Below are 26,243 nucleotides of genomic sequence, written 5' to 3'. Positions count from 1 at the left end.
ATTAATTTGTGGACTTCTGGAGGTACCAGAAAAATAACTTTCATCTGAGGAGAGCAGGGGACAGTTGGGTCAATAAGGCAGATTCAGGATTTTTTTGCAGGTAAGAGCTTAGAAAACTGAAAGCAGCATCTTTTTTATTTTGGCAATACTTTTATGAATGATTTGGTTTAAATAACTATGAAATGGAGACTGCAAGGCTCTTTTTTTAATGGAAAATCAACAAGCCACACAAAACTGTCGAGTTTTGTCGGGATGAGACACAATCTTGTTGTCTTAAAGAACACAGTGAAAATATTGCAGCAGCCAGCTGAGAATGAGGGTGAAATTGTTTCCTTTATGATTTGTACTTTAAGATTTTATTGATATCACATATTTACTTGTAATATTTACACGTGAGACTGTGATTTTTGATATCAGTGGCCTTTGTCCTTAGGCAGTGGAGCAGCTGAACATCAAACCAAAGAGCTACAAGGACCTGCTGACGGACGAGCCCTTCACTCGGCAGGACATCGTGACACTGCAGGTGAACCCTCCTCTCTGTCACTGTCACACCACACACCTTGTTTGGCAGGGCTGAAAGGTGCCTGCTCCACTGTTCCAGCAGCAAACCAGAGTGACTGAACAGAGAGGCTTTGCTGTGTTTCCTTTGTTATCCAGATGAGCCACAAAGATCTTAGAATCATAGAATGGGTTGGGTTGGAAAAGACCTCTGAGATCATCCAGTCCAGCCCTTGATCCAACCCCACTGTGATCACCCCGACTTGATCCAACCCCACTGTGATCACCCCGACTTGATCCAACCCCACTGTGATCACCCCGACTTGATCCAACCACGACTTGATCCAACCCCACTGTGATCACCCCGACTTGATCCAACCACGACTTGATCCAACCCCACTGTGATCACCCCGACTTGATCCAACCACGACTTGATCCAACCCCACTGTGATCACCCCGACTTGATCCAACCACGACTTGATCCAACCCCACTGTGATCACCCCGACTTGATCCAACCACGACTTGATCCAACCCCACTGTGATCACCCCGACTTGATCCAACCACGACTTGATCCAACCCCACTGTGATCACCCCGACTTGATCCAACCACGACTTGATCCAACCCCACTGTGATCACCCCGACTTGATCCAACCACGACTTGATCCAACCCCACTGTGATCACCCCGACTTGATCCAACCACGACTTGATCCAACCCCACTGTGATCACCAGCCCAGGGCACGGAGTGCCCTGGGCTGGTGATCACAGTAGGGTTGGATCAAGACATGGTGGATTCTCACTCAGTGCCACGTCCATAGAATCACAGAATGACAGAATGGATTGGGTTGGAAAAGACCTCCGAGATCATCCAGTCCAACCCTTGGTCCAGCTCCAGTCCCTTTACCAGATCATGGCACTCAGTGCCATGGCCAAGCTCAGTTGCAAAACCTCCAGGGATGGGGAATCCACCCCCTCTCTGGGCAGCCCATTCCAATCCCTGAGCACTCTCTCTGCAAAGGATTTCTTTCTGCTCTCCAACTTCAATTTCCCCTGGCAGAGCTGGAGCCCATCGTGCCCCCTTGTCCTATTGCTGAGGCTCTGCTGATGCCACATGACAATCTGGAAGAGTAATAAGGTGTCCCTCGTGGTCTGTGGCATCAAAAGAAACGTGGTGTAGAATGTGAAGTATTTAAACTTTCAGGAAGTTGACATGTTACATCAAGGCTGAGGTTGATTGAACATCTCAGCCTTACAAAGATGTCTAAGAGGCAAAGCTTCAGAAAAGCATCTTCTGTGGAATGTTCCTCTAAATGGAGAGTAAAACAAGCAGCAAACCAGAGCATTTTCTCTAAATGCTTGTTTTGAATGTTTTTCTCCTCAATAGGTACCAATGTTGGGCTTTCACTGATTTTGAGAGAATTAAAACCTAAATTCAAACAACATGATAAGTTTCAGACTGTAAAAGATAGTTATTTGCATATGAAATTTGGTAGCAAAGGATCTAAACCTTTTGTTTAAAAGCAGGCACTTTTAAACTGGCATGATTTGAAAATAGGGGAAAAAAGATTCCAGGATGATTACTCTGAAGTCATGAGTTAGTGTGCATCTCATGAACAGCTAATTGCCACTAACCAAGACTAATGCAGTCTAATTCAAACAGAAAAGTATTTTTCACTTATGTCTAAATTTAAATTAAGTGTGGCCCTTCTTCCCTACTCCCCAGTGCTTCACAGCATGTTCTTAAATATTTTTCCTCTGTTCCTTTGGGCTCGTTGTTGTTCAAGCGAATGCAACAAAGTAAAATGTTTTTAATCCAAGGGAAGCAAAAAAATACAGCTTTTTTCAGCTTGAAAGCTCCCAACAGAATGTTATTTCAGTGTAACTGCATGGTTGGTAATGGATTTGGAAAAGTAAAAAAGGACAACATGAGTGCCTAAAAATGTGTCTGTGCACCAGTATGGAAAATGAAGTTATTTTGTACAAATAATTGAAATGTGCAGTCACTCAAAAAATAGTTTGGTATGTTTTGTAGGGTTGGAATTGAATGTATGTATTCAGAGTGCACTCCTCCTGCTTGCTTGGCTTTGATTTTTCAGAGATGCTCCCATCCCCTGAATCTAGAAGGGCATCAGCCAGCAGTTTAGTTATTCCCTGTGAGGGTTTTTATCAATATTTTTCATCTTCCTCCTGTTCTTCCGTGGAGGAATGTGTGTGCTGACACACAGCAGTGCAGCTGGGCAGCCCGTGGGGCAGTTCTGCAGTGCCTGGGGCAGCTGTGCAGGGCCTGGGGCAGCCCCTGGGGCAGTTCTGCAGTGCCTGGGGCAGCTGTGCAGGGCCTGGGGCAGCCCCTGGTGCAGCTGTGCAGCCCCTGGGGCAGTTCTGCAGTCCCTGGGGCAGCTGTGCAGGGCCTGGGGCAGCCCCTGGGGCAGCTGGGCAGTCCCTGGGGCAGTTCTGCAGTCCCTGGGGCAGCTGTGCAGGGCCTGGGGCAGCCCCTGGTGTGGCTGTGCATTCCCTGGTGCAGCTGTGCAGCCCCTGGGGCAGTTCTGCAGTCCCTGGTGCAGCTGTGCAGTCCCTGGGGCAGTTCTGCAGTGCCTGGGGCAGCTGTGCAGGGCCTGGGACAGCCCCTGGGGCAGCTGGGCATTCCCTGGTGCAGCTGTGCAGTCCCTGGTGCAGCTGTGCAGTCCCTGGGGCAGCTGTGCAGTCCCTGGGGCAGTTCTGCAAGGCCTGGGGCAGCTGTGCAGGGCCTGGGGCAGCCCCTGGGGCAGTTCTGCAGTCCCTGGGGCAGCTGTGCAGGGCCTGGGGCAGCCCCTGGTGTGGCTGTGCATTCCCTGGTGCAGCTGTGCAGCCCCTGGGGCAGTTCTGCAGCCCCTGGTGCAGCTGTGCAGTCCCTGGGGCAGTTCTGCAGTGCCTGGGGCAGCCCCTGGGGCAGCTGGGCATTCCCTGGTGCAGCTGTGCAGTCCCTGGTGCAGCTGTGCAGTCCGTGGGGCAGTTCTGCAGTCCCTGGTGCAGCTCTGCATTCCCTGGTGCAGCTCTGCAGTCCCTGGTGCAGCTGGGCAGTCCCTGGGGCAGTTCTGCAGTGCCTGGTGCAGCTGTGCAGGGCCTGGGGCAGCCCCTGGGGCAGTTCTGCAGTGCCTGGTGCAGCTGTGCAGGGCCTGGGGCAGCCCCTGGGGCAGTTCTGCAGTGCCTGGTGCAGCTGTGCAGGGCCTGGGGCAGCCCCTGGGGCAGTTCTGCAGCCCCTGGGGCAGCTGTGCAGGGCCTGGGGCAGCCCCTGGGGCAGTTGTGCAGGGCCTGGTGTGGCTGTGCCACAGGGAGGGCACAGGGTGCTCTGCCTGCCCCTCTCACCCTGCAGGGGCACATCAGCAGAGTGTCCCTGGGTTTGTTCCTCTGGGGGCAGCAGGTCATTGTGCTTTGCCGTTGACTTTGCAGTGAACAATCTTTTGGTGTCCTCTTCCTAAATACGTTTAGAAACAGCAAATCCCCCATCTTGAGGTGGGACTGGAAGAGGTTTGACCATCTGAATGCTGCTGACCAAATAGAGTTTGACCCTTCCCCAAATTAGTTTTTAAACATTTTTTTTTACAAAAGGGGCTTTCAACAAACAGACTAAAATGGCCTCAGGGCATTGAGCAGAAGAAAGAGCCGTTTCCTGCTCTGCACAAACCTGCTGCAAACTGGCACATAGAACTTGATTTCTTCTATTCAAATGCTGCCCTACCCTGGCCTGCTTTGTTGAGACCACAGTTCAACCTGAAGGGCCATGACTAGGCTGGGTATTAAAGTTGCTGAAGTGTCCGAGGTACAGAAATGTGGTGTTGTTTCCTCCTGGTATTTTCCTCATATAAATTATTGACAGACAGCCTGATGTCCCCTGTACGAGCTCTCTTGTTGACACCCCTGCAGGCAGCGTGGGGGCTTCACACTGCCAAGCTCTGCCACCTGTGGCTCTGTTTCTCAGCCAGAGTTCATGCCTGCAATCTGCTGTGTTCCAGTTTCTCTCACTAGAGCTCCATCCCAAGTCCTGCTTCTCTCAAACCTTTCAGTTCTGTGCTGAAATTTGTCACTTAGTTGTTTTCCCATCCCTGTGTAGACTGAGCCCTGTGGTATCCCAGAGGGCTGGAATTGAGGGTGGGTTGGTATCACTGACCCTCCTCTTTGCCAAAAAAGTAGATACAAAGGAAGTTGCTGTGAAAACGTTCTTTGCTTTGCAAATAGCAGCTGGATAGAGGTGTCTGTAACAGTGTGTTCAGCAGGAGGAAATGGCATTTCCAGACCTGACTCTGAATGTCCTGGGAAACGTGTGGGGTACCTGCCTGTGCTTGGTAGTGAAATACAGCATGACAAGTGCAAAACATAAATGATGTATGTTTACAGATTATTTGTATGATCACATTTTTCCTTATTGATACAAAAAGGGCAGTCCTTGGGATGTTCTTTTACCAGAATGGCAATTGACATCAAACTTGGCTTCTCTCTCTCTATATATATATAATTAGAAACAAACCCAAAAGATTTGCTCTTTTCAGAAGGGACAGAATTACATAATACTCTTATTCTGTTCTTGGTGCTAAACATTATTCAAACACTAATCATAGTCCTTCCCTGTTATCTTTTCTGCTAAGCATCATCTCAGCTGGTTGCTTTGAATTTAGTAATAGTTATTTGTGTCTTATTGCTATAAAGTTTACTTGTTAGAAAAGAAAATTTTTTTAAAAAAATTTGAAACTGCAAAAAGCAAATCCACAACTTTAGTGTCAATAATACTGTCTTAGATCTGTGATGTCTTCTCTTTGTGAAGGACTCCACGGTGCTTCCTACACATCCAGAGATAGAAACTGCTGTTCCCCTGCTAAAATGCAAATGTCCTGGGGTAGAGTGTGGCAGTTTTTCATCAGCATGTGGTGATATTATCCAGCCATGCAGGGCAGGAGGTAAAGAGTAATACCATATCCTGGTGTGCAGGGTAGATCAGCAGAACTGGAGTGTAGTTATTCAGGCAAAAGAGCCATGGATTCTGCTTCAGTATCTCTGATAATGACAGGAGTGCACGTGACATTGTTCCATGTGATGCCCCTCCTAGACACCAGCACCCCCACTAGGACTGAGTTTTTAGACTGTAGCTCTTTACCTTAAAGTTGAAATTCCCATTTCTCAGCTTTATGATCTTGCCACAAACTCAAGTCAAACTTTCCATCTTCTGCAGTGCAGGTCTTAGACAGTTTTCCAAGTTTCTCTCTCCTTATAGTTTTTCATTATTTCAGATGATTTTTCTCCCAACTCTACTGGTTTATATTTGGGGAGTTGTGTGTGTGGTGCTTAAGAGTAACAGAGTTTAGGCTGTTTCCTTAAGTAGGTAAAACCAGAAAATGACAGGAAAAAACCCAAGTGGAGTAGAACTTGAGATTAGTTGTTTTCAGAGCTCAACTTTCAGGAAAACTTTAAATACGAGTTTTTTAATAGTCACGATAGACAGCAACCCTTTGAAGTCTGTATCTGTGCTAGTGATTTGCTAAACTAGAGTTTATGGTTTGTAACCTTAATAAGAGAAACCCTGAAACTGCCAACTGTGGTGATTTCAATACATATTTTTAGACATGCTAAGACAAACAAAAGTAGGCTGAGTTACTCCTCATGGCTCATCTTCCTTTCTGGTTTTGTGCACTTACACAGAACTTATTTCTTTAGGTCTTTGGGCTCAAGGCCTTAATCTTCACAGGACTGGGAACAGAGTCCAGCCCTTCTGTGACCAGGAGCTCGAGGCTTTGGTGATGTGGGTACATCCATCTGCCCATCCCTGCGGCATCTTGCTCGGTCTGCTCTGGTGCTGTGCCCAGTAACTGTCGTGGATGCAAAGAGAGGAGTTTGGCAGGCTGGTTATTGCTGTTTAGACAGTTTTCTTCCTGAACTGATATGTCTAAAGACTCTGCACACTTGTAAAATTTACACAGTCTACCTTTAAAAATGTGTGTCTCGTGTTGTAGGACTCGGTGCCATCTGTGAGGAAATGGTTTGTGTCTTCTGCAGCACAGGTTGGACTGGTCAGAGGTGTTTCTGCTCTTGGGGGTGGGAGAAGCACATGGTGTCTTGGTTCTGACTTAATATTCACTGCAGTACTCTCACACTTAGCATGCTAATTCTAATCAAACTAATTCTAATCAAACTAATTCTAATCAAACTTCTCCCAGTGTATCAGGGTGCTGTATTTTAGAAATAAGTATGTCCTCAGTGTCCTGTGTAAGAAGATACTCAAGTTTCAATTTGAGGAACCATTTTTGAGGGTTTTTTCCACTGACAGAGGGAAACCTGTTTAGGAGTAGGTGCATGAGTTGTCCACCTTCTCAGTGTGTGGTGACACTCCTGCTTTGCAGAATCAGGAGGACAAGGGGCAACACTGTAAAACAAACCCTTGCAAGGTTCCCGTGGGAACACCTGGCCCATGTGGCTGTAATGAAGGACCTTGTGCAGAGGCCTCGGTCTCACTGTGGGGCTGTGGAGTTGTCCCAGAGCCCCTGGAAGGCAGAGGGCTGGCTGTGCCCTGTGGGCTGTGCTGCCCTGCTGCAGTAACCATGCCCTGCCCAGGGGGAGCCCAGCGGGGACTGGGAGAGCCCGAGAAATCCCGTGCAAGGAGGGGACTGTAAACACTTGGCTGGAGTTGCTCAATTAGGCTGGTTAAGCCACAGAGAGGCCTGAATGGACTGTAGCTGTGGAGCAGTTGGGGCTAATGTGACCTGTGCTACCCTGAGCACAACCCTTGGTTCACAGGGCACTGCCAGTTGTGGTGTCTATTTATTTATTTTTAAACAGTCAGTAAATCCATAAGTGAAGAAGCTTTATTTAGAGGAACTTTGTGAAGGTGTTTTCTGTCTCATTTTTACTGCTGCCTCCTGCCTTCCCTCCTGTCCATGAAATTGATTTCAGGGGTCAGTCTTGCCCTTCAGCTTTGCCATGAGTGACAGACTGTGGATTGCTGTAAATGCATTTGTCTCTATTAACATTAATGCACAGATCCTGTCCCCTTTCCTGAAAGGTTAAGCAGTCTTGCTTCCTCCACCTTTTGAGGCAGCACATTTATGTGCTGGGCAGTGATTTCTACCTTGCCAAGCTCAGCTGGTGGTTACTGAAGAGTGTTTGGGAGGAGGCAACCTCTGACCTGTGGGAACACCCTGAGCTCTTCCTACAGACTTTCTCCTTGCATCCTGTTGACTGTCAGAGAGCAAGGCTCAAAATTATTTCTATTCACACACACACAAATATGTATGGGAGGTAATAAATAATAAATACCCAAGGGCTGGTGTCAGAGGGTACAAAAATGGTTAAAAAATGGGTCCAATTCTCCTGTTTCTTAGTAGTTTAATTTAAGGATTGTCTGTTTCTAATGCAAGATCCTAAGGATAAAAGGTGTGATTGTTTGGCAGGCCATGTCTGGATGAAGACCTGTTGGAGTGGTACAGTGGGACAGGAAACAACAGGAAGTTATTTTGTGGGGTTGGGAAGGGGACAGCAGAAAGCCCAAAGGTCAGCACAGGGTGCAGAATCACACAGCTTGATTCCATAAATGTGTGTTGGTTTTGCTACCAGCAATAGAACTAAAAATGCACTCTCTGGTGGAAGAATACCATTTCAGGGATGAATAAAGACATAATTAGATCACTTCATAAATTACAGAGCTCCCAGCTCTGCCTGTATCATGCATGACTTTTAGAAGAGATGAAATTGTCAGAACTTCTTATCAGCAGTGGTGGTCTGAGAAGCTTTGTTAAGCTTATTTGGGATAATACATAGTATATCTCATACTGTTCATGTCAGGTCATAGTTCTTTGCATAATATGTTGCATTATTTTTATCCTGGACTTGAAATTATTGCATATTGTTCTGTTACTTTGGTATTTTAGTTTGAATTGTTTTCTGTAAGACAGAATTTCCATAAATGACTGGGTGTCCTGGGCTGATGTTTTGACCTTTCTGTGCTCCAGAGGAGCTTGAGGAGAAAGTCTTGAAGTCATTGTAAGGAGAGGATTAAGGGCTGTTTAATAATAGTATAATGTAACCTCGATCACCAGTGGGCATTCTGTGTCTCACTCTCTCTAACAAAAGGTCAGAATTCTGCAGAAAGCTGCCTGGAGATAGCAGAGACTCCCAGCTAATGGACTCTGTGTTCTTGCTGTTTTCCTCCAGTGGTCACTAAACTGACTTTTCATAATAACATTTTTGTTGCTTTTTTATTTTTAAACATAACTCTGTCGGCACTGGTGAAAAACCCCAAGTGTCAGAGCAGTTCTTGCTGCAGAGACTTGCTCTGAGGGTTATTTGTGTTCTGAAGGGCACTGCAGAAGTTCAGAGTGTGTGCAAATCAGGCACAGGGTTACAAACAGGAGGTGGCTGGTGTGCATTTGCACAGATCTTTGACCAAACCACAGAGCAGGGGAAGGAATCAGGGGGTTGCAGCTCCTTGTTCTTGCTTCTCACTAGGGCAGAGGAGACTTGGCTTAGTTCTGTCAGTCACTTCTGTAGGAGATTTATGTGTAATATTATGCTTGGAACTAAACTCCAGTTCCCCAAGGAGTCTGTGTGAACAGCCTTATTGATGGTGTTGGTTGGGTCAATGGCTTTATGTTTTTTTCATCTTTCTGTGGTTTGGGGAGTATGGAAGTTACTCTGTCTCTCCCTGTTCATTTATTGTGGTGGTGTCTGCCCTTCAGACTGGCCTGTTCCATGCAGCTGGTGCCTACCAAGCTCTCTGATATTAAGGTTTTAATTATTGTTTTCAGGATCCAACAAACCTGGATAAGTTCAACGTCTCGAACTTCTTTCATGTTAAGAACAACATCAAAGTAGTGGATCCAGGTAAGGATGAAATGAAAGTAGGCTGGGAAAGCACCAACCCACATATGCAAAATCTAGAGGTGACATTGTGGAACTGACTCTGTTTTCTGGGTGGACATCCCCAATGGCTGGTGGTTACTTGGGAAGCTGCTTGGAAAGGTGAATGGCTCATGGAATCTGCCCCTTTCACATCAAAAAGTATAAACAAATCTTGAAGCAAAGACATGACTCTTTGAGAGGCCACTGTCTCTGTGGAGTGCTGTGCTAACATGGGGAGCTTTCCCTGTCCTTCAGGAGCAGGTACATGAGGGAAGGGAGAAGGCCCATTAGCCCTGGACAGAAGCAGGACAGGGAGCCCCACAGCTGCTCACACCTCTCTGCTGGGACTCCTTCATGTTTGTCAGCAGTGTGGTGCTCATCCTTCTGTCTCTGTAACAATGGGCATCTGCCAAGTTAGAGTTTTCTCATATCATCCCATTCTGTTTATAATAAAAAATAAAGTGCTTTTTTCTAGATATCTTTGAAATTTGATTCTTATTTATTTCATGATTTTTTGGTAGCTAAACTTAGTAATATCTGCTGATATTAAATTGCTGAGGGAACAAACCTCTCTCCTTTGCCCTTGTGTCTTCCTTTACACCTGTTTCTAGTGAGGTCTAATTGCTAATTCTAAGCATGGTGCATTTCTCTGAGTCTTACTATTCTCATATCTGTGTTTTGGGGGTTTTTTTTAATTTATTTTTAAACTACTGCTCTCCAAGCAAACATCTCTATTTATGTGCTCAGAGTAAGTGTTTATTCTCTCAGAAATGGAATTTTTAATACCCAGCAAATGGTGGGCACACCAAGACAGAGAACAAGTGAAACTTGTAAAAATTTAAAAAATTATTAAAAAACTAAATAAATGAAATTCTACAGTCCAGTCCAGCAGCCTCCTAACCCTGGTATCCCATTAAAGGTCTGATCCAGGGATTTTTGCACCATAGGCCTGGCCACTCAGTGAGGAGACAAAGGACAGAACTTTATATTGTACCCAACTGTATTTTGTCTTTATTGTGCCATAAAAATTTTACAAGACTTGAGTGGACTTAGGTAATTTCTAGTGGGTTCAAATAAATGTTTATGGTGGTTGGTTTCATTTTCTTCTCTTGTCCATCATACTGGGTTTTACTGGGCTGTGTTTTGTCATCAGTGTCATGCATTGCTATTTGTCACTGTCTGCAGGGAGAAATAGTGACCAGACCTTTTTATTTAAAAAAGAAATAGAATTAATACCTGGAAGATTTTTGTAATGTAATAAACTGAAGGAGAACAAAATACAATGTTTCCTTTGACTCTGAAGTGATTTAACTTTGTCTTACCCAGATGAAGAAAAAGCAAAATCAGATCCATCTTACTATTTGAAGAACACAAATACAGAGACCCGAGAGACTCTGCTGGAGCTTTATAAGGAATTCAAAGGGGATGATATTTTAGCAGCCACCATGAAGGCTCCTGAAAAGAAGAAAGTGGATAAGCTGAATGCAGTAAGTTGACTTAATTTGTACTTTGGCACTGACTGGCTTCTTCAGGAATGGCAGTAGATGTTTTTCAGCTCAGAGGCCTTGTTGCAGCAGCACAAACAGACTCTGCTCCTTCTGTTCTCTGTCCCATGGAAGTTTGTCAGAGATGGAAACACGAGAGTTGTGTCAGGATCCCTTAGAAATGCATTGTGTGTGTCAGTGAGTTTCTGTTTGCTAAATCATTGTAAATGAACCTACACATCTGAGGAGGAAGAGTCCTTATGATGTGGTTGTGATGGGTGTGTTGGCAGAGCCTTTTTCCCAGGTTGGAATCTTGCTTTGAACCTGTTTATCACTGTTTCCTGCAGGGACTGGCAGAGAGAGCACACCTTGAGGGCAGAGCAAGGGAATCATTTCTGCTGTGGGCAAATACATAAATCATTCACAGCTGCTTCTCCATTTCTTTTTCCACTGGAATGCAGGATTTTAGTGGAACATTTTAAAGGATGTTCTTCCAGGTGCATGTTACTGTGTGCTCCTGGTTGTCAAGAGAAACAATTCATCTGCATGTGGATTTCCTACATCAAAGGCTGTCTGAAATGGGCAAGGCAGAGTATTCTGCTGCCCTGTAATGATTCTGGGATGTGTGTGGCCACTTGCTTTGATTACACTTACATGGAAACACATGGCAATGCAGCTCTTAATGAGGAGGCTTAGGGATGGATTAGGGAGTGGATGACCAAGGAGCAGGATCACATTTGCCCCTTTTTCAGGGCATTGTAATGTTAGAAAAATGAGCTCTACACATGTAGGGGAGTCAGAACATCAGCTACTGATGTGGGTGGGCACAGCTGTAAACTGGCTGAGGGTGCAGTGGAACCTCATGGAATAAGCACTGGCCTGGCCTGGATTCTTTACAGGCATTGCTACAAAGCTGCTAAACCTGTCCCTGGGTTTATCAGATCTTTGTAATTTACTACAAAATCCATGTGTGACGTTAACATTTCCTTTCTGCAGAAGAATTACAGAGCTCAAAATAGACATTGGGAGCCATGGGACAGAGCTGTGCACACAGAAGGGCCCTGGGAGGGGGTGCTTTGCTTTCCCCCACGGTACCTCCATGGGTTTTCCTTCCACTCAGCAACACTGGAGACTTGTACAGGTGCCTTGCCAGCACTGCTCCTTTCCCACCTCCACCTGTGGGCACACAAATGAATTCTCATAATAGAATCCTTACACAGTGATGAATTAAACTGTAGTGGCAACGTTAAGCCCCTTTGGCTCAGCACATGAGCAGCCTTAGGTACAGTCTCATCAGAGCGAGTGTTGTGGGGAACAGATGGAGAGTTATCGCTCCTTTGGGTGTTTGTTTCCTCCAGCAGGAGCTGGAGCGGGAGGTCTGCCTTCAGAAGGATGACATTTGTGTGTTTCTGGTGCTTATACAGTATCTTTAGGAGATAAAGTCTAAGTTCTAATGCCTTTTTCTTGTGCTTTTTCCCCTGCAAACAGGCTCACTATTCCACTGGAGCTGTGAGTGCTTCCTTCACCTCCACCGCAATGGTGCCTGAAACCACCCACGAAGCAGGTACCAGAGCTGCCCACGAGCTGCTTGTGCACTTTCCAGGGCTGAACTGTGCTCCTTGGCACATACCTGTGTGGGGACCGAAGGAGGGCACTGATAGCTGGTCACTACTGATGCCCTGGACTGTATTCCCTGAGCAGAACAGCCTTACTTTGCAGTGAGCTCATTCTGAAAATAATGCAGCAATTATGAATTAGCCTTGGCTTTGAATGGCAGTTACTTATGTTGAATGGAAATTAATGAGGCATTTTCTATGCCCAGGGACCACAAAGTGAGATATTCCCTTATGTAAGTTAGGGATGAAGATTAATCCCTCCTCAAATAGCATATAAAATCTTGCCCACCACTTTGGCCTGCCCTGGTATTGGTTAAAATGACAGCAAATTTTACAGTGCTAACTTTGGGTGTGCTGCTTTTCAGGGGAACATGAACATGCATTTTAATACAATAAACTTCTCCTTTTATTCTCCAGCCTAAACACAAATTTATAAAACTTACTTAGTTTGGATAGTGATTAAATAGCTGAGTGATTAGTATTTGCAGTTGAAGAGAAGGTCTGACTTTGGGTACTGACATTTAAACATCACATACTCGGGCAAGGATTGAATACATCACTGAAACTGCATTTGCCAAGGTCAGGTCCTTTCCTTGGAGTATTGCAGTGATTTGCAGGTGACTCTTTAGGTGTTGAAAATACCTGACTAACTGGACATTTTGACAAAGCAGAAATGGAAACATCCTAGACTGATCCTTTGGTTTGACTTTCCAGAAATGTCTCCAGTAACAGCTTCATTTGTTTTCAGAGCTGGGTAGGTCTCTGTGTGTCAGCACTTTGTGGTGGACTGATGGCTACCTGCTTGGCTTCCAGCACTGACAAGAAACAATTGGTTTCAAAGTAAAGTTTGTGGTTGGCAAACATTGCTTGGAGATTATAGTTTGTAATACTGAATGCTTCTCTTATTTAAAAGATAGATTATATTGTTGGTTCTCAAGGAGCTGGTGGTTTTCTATAATGGAAGTGCACAGAGATGAATATGAGGTTATCACAGATACATTGCAGAGTACAGTCCCTGAAGACCCAGTGCCCAGGGGAAGAGGTCAGACAGGACAATCTATGAGTTGTTTTCTGATCCAAAGATCAGTGGGTAAGTTCCCAGGCAGTTAATTGTTTGTGTTTTGCTTTGATACAGCTGCTATTGAAGATGATGTTGTGAGGTACCAGTACGTGAAGAAGAAGGGATATGTGCGACTCCACACCAGCAAAGGAGACCTGAACTTGGAGCTGCACTGTGACATGGTACTGTGCCCCACAGCAGGAGGCTCTGCAGATAACAGAGTTGGAGCTGGCAGTGGAAATGCCCAAAGAAAGGCACAGTGTGTAGTTGCAGTAGATACAGATAAATAATTGGCTTTCAGTAGTTTGGTGTATTTTCACACATGCACAAAACTCCATTGTTAAATCTATATATTATTTGTATATACGACTACCATGTGTATAAAGGTTCTCTGTGAGTAGTCCCATCATTTTGATAGACTACTTACAACATGCCAAGGTACATTTGGAGCTTCAAGGGGACAGGATTAGTGACCCAAACAATGACAAAGAAGGAGGAGAGACAAGAGAAGGCAGAGCACAGAGAAAATAATCCAAGGTTACACAGCAGGTTACTGGCAGAACCAGGAAAAGAACCTCAGTGAAGCCAAAGCAGTCTGTCAGCCTGAGGACATGTAGGTAAGATCCCCAGAAATGGTTTGAGTTGTTTTTAAAGCCTAAGTTTTACAGAGGAGACCTAAATGAAAACCTTAGAATATGTTTTTTACTTCCTGCTGTCTCAGTTTTAAAAGTTTTCAAACATCTTCCATTTGCTATTAGAAGTTAATTTAAAAAAACAATGGACCAGAGTTTTTTATAATCTATACAGTCTGATTCTGGGGGAAATCTGTGGCTCTTAAACATGGCAAGACCTTTGATAGGTGGATGAGCTGTGGTGTCACTGATGTCTCAGACTCCACTGTTTGACAGTGTCTTTGCTTATTTATTTGTACAGCCACATCTATAAAAGGAAAAGAGTTTTCAGTGTGAAAAGCCCAAACCTTCCATTGCTTACTGAGATTTTTGTCTCAGGAGATTATAGGCCTGGAGGTAGGTGTCTTAAAAAGTTGAAGGATGTGAGCAGGGGTTTAAATAGTAGAACTTCTGCTTGTTGTGGGCCTTAGAGGGTTTAAAGGTAATGGTGCTGGTTAGGAGCTGGGGTGCCTGGTGTGAAACCCAGAGATGCACTGGAGAATGCATCCATTTTTGCCTGCAAGAAAGAAAAAGGAGCAAACAGCATAAGCCTTCCAGCTTTGCCCTCTCTTCCTTTCTCTCACATAAGTAAGGAGCAAGATACATGTACAATCTCAGGCTGCACGTGTGAGGTTCTGCACAGCAGCCTGTGGTGCTCATGGTGCTGTAGGTCCCTGTCATCCCTACAGGTGTTTTCCGTGCTCTGAAATAGTACCACAGTGTAATAAGGCAAAAAGCAGAGGATGTCAGTACAGCAATATTTAGGGGAAGCAGCAGAATGAGCAGATTGCACTGAATCATTTGTTTTGCCATATGTTCTCAAACTGGCTTGGGGCTAAAGCAGCCTGACTGCAGCTATTCCTGTCAGCGTGGGCTTTTTGGCCACACTGTGGCCAGTGTCACTCAGTCCTGAGGGCCCAGTCTCAGTTGCTCATTATAAACTTCCTGTATGATATCCACTGTGTTTCTTTTTTTTCCCTATGAATTCCTGTTCCTCTCCCTTTTACACACAAGGCTTCCTCATGTACACTTTGGAAGTGTGTGCTGTTCTGCACAGCCAGACCTGCCTCAGCACTGGCCTCCAGCCATCTGCTCCCTTTGTGTGGATCCAGGCTGTGTGAGTGAAGCAGACCTTTGGCACTGCAGAGGGGAAAAAGATATATATTTAGAATAAATAGGAAAAACTTGCTGCTTTAGGGAGGTTTTCACAACATCCACTTTAGGTCATCATCCTAGGTCTGTGAAATCAGTTCTTTCCAGGAGGTACTTGTTTTTCTGCCTTCACTATATAAGGAGTTTGTGCTTCTAACTTTGGGTTTCCTGCATGACACTGGGGTTGGGCACGTGAGGTAGCTCAGGGCACACCCAGCAAACACCTTCCCCACACACAGCACAGACACAGGTCACAAACACACACAGGGCCACTGTGCATCTGCTGAGGTTGCAAAGACATAGAAAATAGGCAAGTGCCAAAATCCAAGCATTGTTAAACACTTCTTGTTCACCCTGCTTGTGAATAGCATGGAAATAGCCTTAATCATGTGCCAAGTGTTTATCAGCTCTTCTGGCTTACCCAGTGCACAGGCTGAACCAGTCCTGGGAGCTGCTTGGAGCTCTGCAGTGAAATGGTTTATGTGCAGAATTTGGTTTTCCTGCAAGAGTGTACAATGTGGGTAAGTCCTTGGATGCAGTCAGGGGAACTGGACTGTAAGATAATGCTCACCCAAATTAATGGTTTTTTAATTGCTGAGGGATATCCTGTGCCCTGGTTATTATGGGAGCCACCCCAGCAGTGATCATATTTGCACAGTACTGCAAATAAATGATTGTGAAATGCTTGAGGGTGAAGTTGCTATATAAATATGGCAGATAAATACTGTGTCTGAAATATACTGTGCAACATTTGAATTATATTTTAAAATAGTCTTACAGTTCAGATTTCAATGTATAATTTGAGGTGAAGTCTCCTCACTAAAACAGAGATCAGCAAGTGACATATTTGCTGTCTTAGAGTGGATGTCTACTGAGTCTTCAACTGTATGTTCAAGCCTCTGGGCTGTGTTTAAGCAAAATATTCTTGCAGTTGTGCTCTCAGCTCTCTGTAGAGCTTCTGCCCAGTATCTCTTGCCTTCAGGACCCTCCTTGGGTTCTCACTCCCTCTCCCTTCACAGCTCTGTTGTCTCCTTTCTTTCCCATTTTTTGTGAGTTGTCTGGCCGTGAGGATTGTCTGGAGTTGGGTCCATATGTACACATGGAAACTTTTGTTTAAAAATAAATGGAGGGTTCTTCATACACAAGTACTTTAAGGTGCCAGTCAATAAGATTGATGGTGATGAAATTCTTCCTAGCACCAAAAACCTAATCAAGAAATGTTTGGTATTGATCCAGGGCTGGAAATCAGTGTTGCAGAGTGATTGAAGTCATCAGTTACTTGGTGACATGATTCAGGAAGAGTGTGAAATAGGGCCAGAATCCAGATATTGTCAGTGTTTCAAATCACTGTTCAGAGCACCAGAAAACTTCACTTAGGTTCCAGAAAGATGATGTGAGATTTAAGTCATTGACCTGAAAAATGCAATAAAAAGACTTTGGAAGGTAAGCTGGATTGTTTTCCACCCTTCTGAATTTGTGCCTCAAGTGAGCAAAGGTCCACTCCTGTTCTGTCTTTGCATCACAGTGTGTGCCTGGTGCTCTTTCTTGGCTCTAATCTCCCTCTTCTTCAGATAGATTGTGTTCCTCCTTAGGAGGACTAATCAGGTGGCCATTTCTAGGGAGGTTTTCCAGGAAGATGAGTTCAGCTGTGCATAAGCAACATTTGTTGTATACTCTTAATTGGATACAAATTTACAAAAATTCTACTTGCAGAAGTAATTCTGGCAAGTACAGAAGGTTTTACAGCATCTTACAAGTGTTATCCTTTCAGTTCTAGTCTTATGCATTGCCAAACAAATAAATCATGAAGGAGTAACTGATGAAAGGCAGTGAATGTCACTGGATCTCTTGTATTTTATTTGCTGTGATTTTTCTAGTCTCCTCATGTTGTTTTAGCTGCTTTAATCAGGATGCTGCTGGGAACAACTGTATATTATCCATGTGGATTCTGCTCTGTTAGTCACTAGTGATGCAGTTCTACCTTGTAGGTGGTGGAGCAGCCACTTCTTAAAACATTTATATAAATGTAAAGCTCCAGAAGACCCTGTCAAAATGATGGGTGGGTGTTCCATCTCCCTTCTGTCCTTTGAGAGTTCCCCTCATGCCAGTGGTCACTGTGGGGGGATGTCCTGGTGGTTGAGCCCACAGTGGGAATGCACCACTAACCTGCCACTGTCACAGCAGTGCTTGTGAACTCGCCTGTCCTTCTCAGGTTTAGCACTTTGACATAGTAAAGAAGAATGTGAGATGGATTTCAAAGCTCCATCCAGCACTCCACAAATGCTTTTTGAGGTTTTAGGACCTGGCAAGCTCTGCTTAATGATGATGTCCTGGCATGTCTATGCCATTATTCTGCAAACATTGACGTTCTAATCTTTTGAGGCCCTCTGACCTGTTAAACATGCCTGTGAACTCCGCCCCAGCCAAAGCCAGCACACAGCCATGCTGGAGGAAGGAGGAACATTTTCACACGAGGTGTCTGTAGGAAATGCCTTGTCCGGATGGTGCCATCAGGTGCTGGTGCCTGGTGCTGTTCTGCAGCCGTGAAGGGGCAGTGGGAGTGCCCCGTGTGCCCCTCTGCCCATGCCTGAAGGGGATATTGAGCACGGGGCAGAGGGAGTTGCTCAGCCCCCCCGTGAGCCTCTCCCTGCACTGTGGGGCTGTTGCCCTGGGCTGTCTCTGTGTGGTTTTCTGGCAGCCTGTGGTGCTGGATAATTGGTGGGGCTGCATTGTGCACATTTGGACCCTTTCTGCCCTCCCGGCTGCCCTGACAAGCTGGATTTGGGAAGGCAGTTGATTGTTCCTGGATTGTGCTATTTGATTTGTGACATTTGCAGGCGTGAGGGGCAGGCGTGAGGGGCAGGTATGAGGGGCAGGCATGAGGGGCAGGTATGAGGGGAGGCATGAGGGGCAGATATGAGGGGCAGGTGTGAGGGGAGGCATGAGGGGCAGGTATGAGGGGCAGGCGTGAGGGGAGGCGTGAGGGGAGGCATGAGGGGAGGCGTGAGGGGCAGGTGTGAGGGGCAGGTATGAGGGGCCGGTGTGAGGGGCAGGCGTGAGGGGCAGGTATGAGGGGCAGGCGTGAGGGGAGGTATGAGGGGCAGGCGTGAGGGCAGGTGTGAGGGGCAGGTATGAGGGGGAGGCATGAGGGGCAGGTATGAGGGGCAGGCGTGAGGGGAGGTATGAGGGGAGGTGTGAGGGGCAGGCGTGAGGGGCAGGTATGAGGGGCAGGTGTGAGGGACAGGCGTGAGGGGCAGGCGTGAGGGGAGGTGTGAGGGGAGGTGTGAGGGGCAGGTATGAGGGGCAGGCGTGAGGGGCAGGTGTGAGGGGCAGGTATGAGGGCAGGTGTGAGGGGAGGTGTGAGGGGAGGCGTGAGGGGCAGGTATGAGGGGGAGGCGTGAGGGGAGGTGTGAGGGGCAGGCGTGAGGGGAGGTGTGAGGGGCAGGCGTGAGGGGAGGTGTGAGGGGCAGGTATGAGGGGAGGTGTGAGGGGCAGGTGTGAGGGGCAGGTATGAGGGGCAGGCGTGAGGGGCAGGCGTGAGGGGAGGTGTGAGGGGCAGGCGTGAGGGGAGGTGTGAGGGGCAGGCGTGAGGGGAGGCGTGAGGGGCAGGTGTGAGGGCAGGTGTGAGGGGCAGGTATGAGGGCAGGTGTGAGGGGAGGTGTGAGGGGAGGTGTGAGGGGAGGCGTGAGGGGCAGGTATGAGGGGGAGGCGTGAGGGGAGGTGTGAGGGGCAGGCGTGAGGGGAGGTGTGAGGGGCAGGTATGAGGGGAGGTGTGAGGGGCAGGTGTGAGGGGCAGGTATGAGGGGCAGGCGTGAGGGGCAGGCGTGAGGGGCAGGCGTGAGGGGAGGCGTGAGGGGCAGGTGTGAGGGGAGGCGTGAGGGGCAGGTGTGAGGGCAGGCGTGAGGGGCAGGTATGAGGGGCAGGTGTGAGGGGCAGATGTGAGGGGCAGGCGTGAGGGGCAGGTGTGAGGGGCAGGCGTGAGGGGCAGGTGTGAGGGGAGGCGTGAGGGGCAGGTGTGAGGGGCAGGTGTGAGGGGCAGGTGTGAGGGGAGGCGTGAGGGGCAGGTGTGAGGGGCAGGTATGAGGGGCAGGCGTCCCATCCCAGCTGTGTCTGCCACTTGGTGATCTGAGGCCCAGGTGGGTGGTTTGCACTTACACAGCTGCTGCTCCTCATCTTTCTCTGACATGGTTCCTGTCTGTGCCTTGGCTGCTCTGAGGAGAGCAGGGTGACCTTGGCAGGCTGATGGGCTGCCAGAGCTTCTCTGTCTAGCGTGGAAGTTGTCACAGGTTGCATCTTCTGAAAAGGTGGGATTTCTGTGCAGGCAGCAGCAGGCTGAGGAAATGCCAGGGAGCCGCCGTGGGACCTGCGTTTCTCCAGATTTTACAGCTGCTGGAGGTTGCTCAAGCAATTAAAGTTGCACCCTCATTTAGGCTGTGCCTACCAGTGCTGTGTCCTGCTTGCCAGCCCCATCCTCATCAGCACCCAGCCCTCCACTGTGCTGTCTGACAGGCTCCTCAGCCCCTGTGTGAGGACTAATTTGAGGGCGGTGAGAAGTGGGTCCTTTTCTACCACTGCAATAAATATGTTAGAGAAAAAGTAATAACTGTGGCTAGAGATGCTGACTCTGCCTCTGGAGAATTAGTAGTTAAAAATGACAAATTGGATGAGTGAATTAGATGCCTTGTTTCACTTGAGATGTGCTCAGCTAAACTGATTGACTGTCCTGGTGTTTGCAGAAAAGTGAGAAGTAAAACTGAAGTGTGTCATCTTCTTACTGGCATCTTGTCTAAGCTGAGCATCTTGCTTAGACTCTGAAAAAGTTTTTGGTAGCATCACGAATGTCAGTACTGTGGAAGAAATGTCTTTTAGAAGTGAAATTTAGCTATCTGCTGAAGTCTTTGCTAAATAGCTGATTAAATTAGGGTGGGTTTCTGTGTGATGAGAGTGCATTAATTCTGCTCTTTGTTCTCAGTGAACCTTGAGGCTTTGAGGTAGCAAAATACAAGTGTTTGCTGTCAAGTCAGCAGTGTATTACCTGAGGCAGTTTGCTTGTTCTGACTCTGTTTTATCCCCAGTAGGAGTGTGGCCTGTGTTTTACCCTCAGTGCCCTGGGGCTGGTCCCTGCAGTGCCCACTCTGAGCTGTGTAACCACACTGAGAACGGTGGCACAACGTGCACTGGGGCTCTGCTGAGCCCCCACCACAGGCAGCTTTGCTGGCCACCAGAACCTGCCAGCAGCCCAGCCCCTCTGGCACACAGGGGAGCTGTGGGCAGGGAACAGGAGCTGGCAGGGAGCAAGGGTTAGGTCTGTAGTGAACGTTTTTCCTCCAGGAAATGTCATGGGCTTCCCAGTGAAATTCTTCCTATGCTTTTACACTGGGCTTTGTGGGGTTTTTATTTTCTTGTCCCTCTGAAACAAGAGGAATGTGCTCTTAGTCCGTTGGTGGAAACTGAATTAGGGGGGTTTAAATGGCCTTCCAGAACAGGATTGCACATTGAAATGCTGCAGAAACATTTAAATGTCCACTTTCTTTCCATGACTTGGAGGAGGGAACAACCACTTGCACCTGATAGATGGTGATTCCTGAAACTGCTCCATTACAGTTGGCTCTGACTAAGCCCTAAAAAAAGCCAGACTTTCATTACTGAGTTCTGTTCTGTGTGGTGGGCAGGCTGTGAGTACTGCAGATTGAAAGGGATGGGGAGACCTGAGCTTAAAGCTTTCCAAATCACCTCCTTCCTCACACACTGGAAGAGTTGCTGAATGAACAGTTACAAGAGTAAAAATGCTCTGTTTATTTAAAGACATATGTAAATGGAATAAAGCAAAACAAAATCCACCCTGCATTTTAAAGGAGATCTGTGTTTATGAAATTGAAGGCTTCGTTTGAAGCCTTAGAAATTTCCATCACTGTTCATGCCTCTCAGTTTCAGGATTCTGGCATTTGTGTGATAAGATGAAGGCTGTAGAATGCAGTTTTAATTTGTGAGGAATGAGCTTTTCATGATTTCTGCTTTGAAACACAGGGTTAATGAGCATATAGCAAGGCTCTGTGGTTTAGTGCCATTACTACAGTTCATCCAATTTACAGAGAGAAAAAGAAATAAAAGGGAAGTGGAATTAGCACAAGAAAATGACACAGAAGTGTGAATGACAGCTTCTGAATGCTTAGTGTGAAATTTCCCTTCAAGGTTCATGCACATCCTCCAGGGATGGAGCGTTTGGAAATGATTAGCTCCTCACATAGTCAAGCCTTCCCTGCAGTCATGGCAACCACTCAGGAGCTCCCCTGTTCCCAGCTCCCTACCTTGGCAACAGGAGGGCTGCAGGTTTTAATCTGCTCCTCTTTGGCTCTTCAGCTGCCCAATGGAGATTCTGAGGTGAGGTAACTTTGCCAAATGTAATGGCCCATTGTTACTAATGAGAAAAGAGATCTGCAAACTGGGAAATCAGGTGGAGACCTGGCTTGGTTGGTCACACCCCTCAGGTCTCAGGATGCAGAGGAGGGATGAATTCTGTCTGGTTTGGAGCCACTCCTGCTCTGCTGGCTACATGGAAACTGAAATGGGCTTGGTTAGTAATGAAAAGTGCTACAAGATAAAATCTGCATTTATCCTAGAAATGTGTAGTAAGCAGTCAGGGGTTTTTTCTGTTTTGCTTTGGTTTTCTAAATTGTACATTCCTTTCTTCAGTGTTTTCCCAGTGCCTGTGATTTCACAGTTTCCTGTCACAGTTATGTTTGCATGGTCATTCTTAGAAGCAACCCCTCTTTAACTCTAAACTCTGTCTGGGGCTGGTAACTGGTAGAATGCTGGTGTTTCCATGAGAGGTACCTCCTCAGTGTGTTAGCTAAATGGAGACTTAAACCTACTTAGAAAACCATTGGGCTGTAGCCCCATTAAATATACATTTCTGTGAGCCAAGCAAAGCATTCCTGGCATCTTCTGGGATAAGCACTCCTCTGGATTCCTGTCTCAAACAATTTATTGAAATATTTCTGCTTGTCCTGAGTGTGAATTTTCAGTTGAAAGAGTTATCTGGCATCAACAAAGTAAACAGGGAGCAGAGTTGGAACAGGTGACTCATTTTTTGTATAAATAAGTTTATTTTCTTACTATTTGTCATTTGGAGAGAGAAGTGTCTGTAAGATGAAGGATATACAGAGACACTGCATTCACTTACAGGGGCACAACTTGACCCAAGAAAAGGAGGATTGCTCAGGACTATCCCACCACACTCTTTGGTCAGAAAAGCCCCCCAGAGTTTTTAAACTTGAGCTGTTGGACTCCCACTGCATCATTCTGAGAAGATACTGCAGTACATTTAAAACAAAATGGTTTTCTGTCTGTGCATTTCAGAGCAGGTTGATGAGGTGGCATTTTGCCCATGACTTTCTTACATACAACTCACAGTCATAGCAGGTTAAAACAATTTCAGCCATTTCCTGCTTATTGTAACAGGAGCAGAGGGGGAAGTTTGCTGTTGCTGTTGAGGTCAGTTTGAGACCAGACCAGCCAGAAGAGGCCTGGGGCACACAGTCAATAATGAGGCAACAAGAAACCTCCCTCCTGCCTTTCCAGGTGCCTGGCCCGTCCCCTCCCTGGCCAGAAAGCCTGAGAGGCAGGGGCTGTGCAGGGAGTTCCTGAAGGAGCAGACAGCCTGGTGTTCAGAGCCCCTGAGTCTGACCCCTTCCCCAAGATCTTACACTCACATAACAGTCAGGTCTGTTTATATACACTTGTCATCAGTCTTTGTACTTGCAACAAAGACTTCAAAGACCGGCCTTGTTTGTGTGGTCAGTGCAGGAGTTACTTCATGGCTGAGGGTCTGCACCTTCCCCCTGAACCTCAGGCCTTTTTCTCCTGCTTTGGACAGGATGCTGCTTTACAAAAACACTGAAATATGCTTGGCAGTGGGAGATTTGGCAAGAACATGAAATGCTTTGAGTAAATCAGATAATCTGAGCGAGACATTGTAGATCTACTGCATGACTGAAACTGGGGTTTATTACTGATTGAATGCAAAGCTATTTATTTGTGCCCACTAAAAAGCACTATAAAAGGTGATGGCAGTGTTGCCAAGGAGCTGTTTACCTGCCAAATGTGTCTGTGTGATGCACGAAGTGACCATGGGAACCAATTTGGTGGCAATTATTTAAAGAGAACCTTGCAGTGAAATGATTATTCCATATATACCAAGTATTTCTGCAGTTGCATTTGAAAAGCTTCTTTCTGCAAAGGGTGTAATAGCTAGAAATCCATTTAGAGAAAAGGGTCAGCACAGGTCCTGCATAAAAAATACATTACTAGAGCCTGGTTTTTTGATGTATATTTTACAAATCATGTTTTGAAAATAAATAGGAAATCTGTATTGGGTTATCAACTTTGTGCAAATTTAAAATGGTTTGGTGTGCATTCCTAGGGGGCTCAGGCTTTTGCCTGATTTCATTTTTTGTAAAAAATTAATTACAGGTTGCTGTATTCCCCCCAGAGAACTTATTAACTATGTCTCTCTCCAAAGAGTGCTCTGCTCTCATGAGATAAAGTGCCTTAGGCTAAAAGCTGCTGATTCCATTTCTGATTCATAAAGAAATTTTTTTCACTTATTTTTCTCCTCACTGACATCTTTCACCAGTGGTAACCAACAGCCCTGCACTGGGATCCAGGCTCTTGCAGTCTCATCTCATAAAGGCAGCATGTGCTGCACAGGTGATTCTTCAGGGCTTGAATTTTACTTGAAAGGTTAAGTACAAGGATTATTTTAAAGCATATCTGTTGAATTCAAAGGAAAATTTTCAAATTTACTACAGACAGTGAGACTGTAGGGAAACCTCCTGTTGCTTGGTAGGATACAGTTACTAAAACATTGCCCTCGGGATGCCACCAAAGTCCATGTCCTGGTGGCATTTTGCCATCAAGCCATTGTGGCACCAGGACCATTTAACTCAGTAATGAATTGGACAGAGGTCCCAGAGAGAGGCTGGGGAAAGATTGCTTTAGAATTTGCTTCTTTTTTCAGTTATGGCCCACCTGACAACTGTCATCTCTATCTGTGTAGAATAATTAAGAAGGAAACCTTATGAACAATTTATAAAGGCAGATAGAGTTTGTTTGGATAACTAAGAGACATTTCAGTGGAAATAAAGAGGGGTGAGAATTGATTGCATTTCAGATGAGAAAACAAAGAAAATTGAAGTTCTGGGGGGTTCCAGATCAACACCCTTATGGATGGGCTTATCAGGAGATAGAAATTATTTCATCCTTAAGTAATTGCAGCCAGGCTGGCCTTGTTTTTTGGCTTTGAAGTGCCTTCAGGTTGTGTGGCTCAGTCCAGCTCCAGCCCAGGGGTGATGTCACCCCAGTGCAAAGGGGACAGGGCTGGTGTGTGTCCACCTGCAGCTCGTGCTGGGCCTGCCCTTGCCAGCACACACAGCAGTGAGGGTGGTTTTAAGGCCTGTAACAACTCAAATTAGTTACATGTATTCTTTGGTAAAGCTGGAATAATTTATGCACTTAATTCACGCTGGGGCTGGAAAACATGTCCAAGTATAGAAGACAGGCTGTTTCTGTACTTGTATTTGTACCTCTGAAGGTATTTTAGTATTGCAGAGAAGAGAATTCATACAATTACAGTGGAAAGATAACTGGATAAACTGTAAAGTTTTTCCAAAGATACTGTTTGAATGCCATGGCTCATAAATTCAAAGAAATAACTTTAATTTGTACTGTAAATGTGAATTAAAAGTTGATAATATAGTTAGCATACAGGTTCTTTTATTTGGAGTTTTGAAAACAAGTTGTCTTTTTTATTTTCCTGTGCTCCAGTGACTTGAGTCAGTCCCATTTTTACTTCCAAGTGGTGAAAAGGACCAACTGCTTCCCTCCCAGTTAGCTTTGATGTGCTGTCTGTGAGCAGAGAAGTCAGGTTCTTTCTTACTCTGGGAAATTAGCTTTTCTCAGTGCTAGAAATCCCCCTCTGGATCAGGATTATGAGGCACTACTGGAAATAAGTTACTTGAAAGTCTCTGAGCTTTGCCTGCTTTCAGCATCATGATGTCAACTGGGAGCTCCCGTTGTCTGAGCTGGTGTTCAACTCTTCTTTGTGCTAATTGGAAGGTCTGGGTTTAATTCATTTAGCACAGTGTGTGTCTCTCCAGTGTACCTTAAAAGAGCATATATTGCAGAGCTTTCTCTGTAGGCAGAGACTCTTCAAGTCCTGCATGATTGTTTTTCTCTGTAAGGCAAAGAGTGATTCCTAAAGGCCTTGCTTAATTAAAACTTGCCTTTGTCTTTCAGACACCTCGAACATGTGAAAACTTCATCAAGTTGTGCAAGAAGAACTATTATGATGGAACAATTTTTCACCGATCAATTCGGAATTTCGTGGTAAGTATTGAAGAAACTCTGCCTAATGCACAGTAAGTGATGTCCTCACAAGATGTTTTTAGCTTATTTCAGTGTTAGGTTCTCCCATGCACAACAGTTTGCAAGAGGTGTGTATTAAATACACCATCAGAAGTAGGATTGTCCTGACTTGCTCACTGTGTACTTACTACTCTTACTAACATTGTCTCTGACTAATGTTGTCACTTGGAGCATCACTGTGTTGCTTTGCTGGTGCTCCAAACAAGGCTTTAGGAGGCATTGCCTTGGCAAGGCTCTTGTTATCTGCCCCAAGCTGTGGGTGGTTAATGAACAGAAGGAGAGAAAGAGAGAGGGAAATGCTGATTTGGATAACTAATACTGTGGCTTGTTGAAACCCCATTCAGATGAAACTTTAGAAAGCAGCTGAATTTCTGTTCCAGGTTGTGGTACTTGGATACTGTCAGATCATCCTTTCCTGAGCGTGCTCCAGCACTGGGTGCTCAGGCTTTCTCTGTGGAGGAGTTAAAGAGCCCCTT

The 26,243-nt window shown here is 46.0% G+C and overlaps 1 protein-coding gene across 1 annotated transcript in view; it reads left to right on the top strand.

The window, feature by feature from the left end:
* The window catches only part of PPIL2 (peptidylprolyl isomerase like 2), a 69,220-nt gene that overhangs the window by 19,801 nt on the left and 23,176 nt on the right, over positions 1 to 26,243 (top strand). Inside the window, exons 8-13 of the mRNA XM_071572034.1 lie at positions 434 to 523; positions 9,266 to 9,341; positions 10,686 to 10,846; positions 12,332 to 12,407; positions 13,595 to 13,701; positions 25,639 to 25,728. Coding sequence (XP_071428135.1) covers positions 434 to 523; positions 9,266 to 9,341; positions 10,686 to 10,846; positions 12,332 to 12,407; positions 13,595 to 13,701; positions 25,639 to 25,728 — 600 coding nt within the window. The remainder of the gene's footprint in view (positions 1 to 433; positions 524 to 9,265; positions 9,342 to 10,685; positions 10,847 to 12,331; positions 12,408 to 13,594; positions 13,702 to 25,638; positions 25,729 to 26,243) is intronic.

This window comes from Pithys albifrons, chromosome 17, assembly GCF_047495875.1.
Source record: "Pithys albifrons albifrons isolate INPA30051 chromosome 17, PitAlb_v1, whole genome shotgun sequence".
NCBI classification, from domain to species: domain Eukaryota; kingdom Metazoa; phylum Chordata; class Aves; order Passeriformes; family Thamnophilidae; genus Pithys; species Pithys albifrons.
The sequence above is the reverse complement of the archived record's forward strand: the minus strand, read 5'-3'. Positions and strand labels throughout refer to the sequence as shown.